Genomic DNA, 1,253 nt, shown 5'->3' with positions numbered 1-1,253 from the left:
TGACAAGTTTTTTTTTTTTTTTTTTTTTTAAAGAGAGAAAAAGTACATGTCCAGTAATGGCTGCCTTACTCATCGGTATGCACACAAGAAAAGTCCTTCCGAATGCAAACGCACGCGATTGATACAGAAGGCACACGTGCTTGCAAAGGGCAAGGAAACATCTCAGGACCCCACCACATGGTAGACCACAGGATGGTTCTTGACATCCCTTGGGTCAACCATCTTAACAAGTTTTGTGCAGATGTCTCAAACTTCTCTTCATGCTATTTTGGGGGACAAAGAACACCACATTTGAGAATCTACTGCAATCTGTGGATCTTGGTCTGGAAACACAAAACACACACACACACACACACACACACACACACACACACACACACGGCTCAGGCCAGGCTGCCTGGCTTTGCAGCTTCTCCTCTTAGCCGCAGAGTCATAGCTGTGAAACGAAACAGAGGAATGCAACTTTTTTCTCACAGCCCATGCTTATACCAGCTTCCTTTCTCTGAGGGCAGGGGTGGGCAGGTACGTGGACCATCTGCCTCCCCCCTGGGCAGAGAAGAGACACCAGGCCAAGTAGTACACGCCTACTACGAATACGGTTCGACATGAAAACCAGTCGGGCCCAGTACTTGACTGCCAAAGAACAGGCCCGCGGCACTGACATTAGCCCTTGAGCATGGAGATCTTGATCCAGTAGTTGCGCTTACTTCCGCGGTCATGAATTCATACCCACAAGGGCCCAGGAAACTAATGCGCTTAGGAGACATAGGCTGGCGGAAGGCAGCGGGGGCAGTGGAGGCAGGGAGAGCCACGGCCCGAATGGAGAGCACATGTCCCATTTCTGAGCCTTCACATTTAACGACAACCCAAAAAACTCACGCGAAGGCCATGCTAAAGACGTTCAGCCTGTGGCTATTGGTCTGTGATTCTGAGCAGACCGTCTCCTTCCCCCTCTCTAGCTATTTCTGTCATGAGTGCAGGAAACGTCATCTGTAAGCAAGGGACACATGCTAGCCCAAGTGACAACCAACAGCAAGGTTTTCCTTTTGTTAGAACCGCGCTTTTCCGTGCCAACCAACCGCATGGTAGATCACTGGCAAGAAAGGCCCAGAATCCCCCAGAACAAGGCGCTTCAGGCAGTAAGTGATAGTACCCATCACATACCTCATACACAGAGAGCATTCAAGGTCAGATGCATCAAAAGACGGGAGTGGAACACTGACCGCAGCTCCGGCCCCCTGGTCGGCAGGAGG

General features: G+C 50.6%; 1 protein-coding gene across 4 annotated transcripts in view; it reads right to left on the bottom strand.

Annotated features, from left to right (window-relative positions):
* LONRF3 (LON peptidase N-terminal domain and ring finger 3) overlaps window positions 1-1,253 on the bottom strand; it is a 32,882-nt gene that overhangs the window by 20,459 nt on the left and 11,170 nt on the right. For all 4 annotated transcript variants that reach the window (XR_013337033.1, XM_077771921.1, XM_077771922.1 and 1 more), the window contains one exon: window positions 1,165-1,253. Coding sequence is in view for 3 of the 4 variants with exons in the window: in XM_077771921.1 (XP_077628047.1) it covers window positions 1,165-1,253 (89 nt within the window). In the remaining variant the exon portion in view is untranslated. The remainder of the gene's footprint in view (window positions 1-1,164) is intronic.

Source organism: Crocuta crocuta, unplaced genomic scaffold, assembly GCF_008692635.1.
Source record: "Crocuta crocuta isolate KB4526 unplaced genomic scaffold, BGI_CrCroc_1.0 scaffold1269, whole genome shotgun sequence".
In the NCBI taxonomy this organism is placed as follows: Eukaryota; Metazoa; Chordata; class Mammalia; order Carnivora; family Hyaenidae; genus Crocuta; species Crocuta crocuta.
Note: the sequence above shows the minus strand (reverse complement) of the source record. Positions and strands in the feature narration are given on the sequence as shown.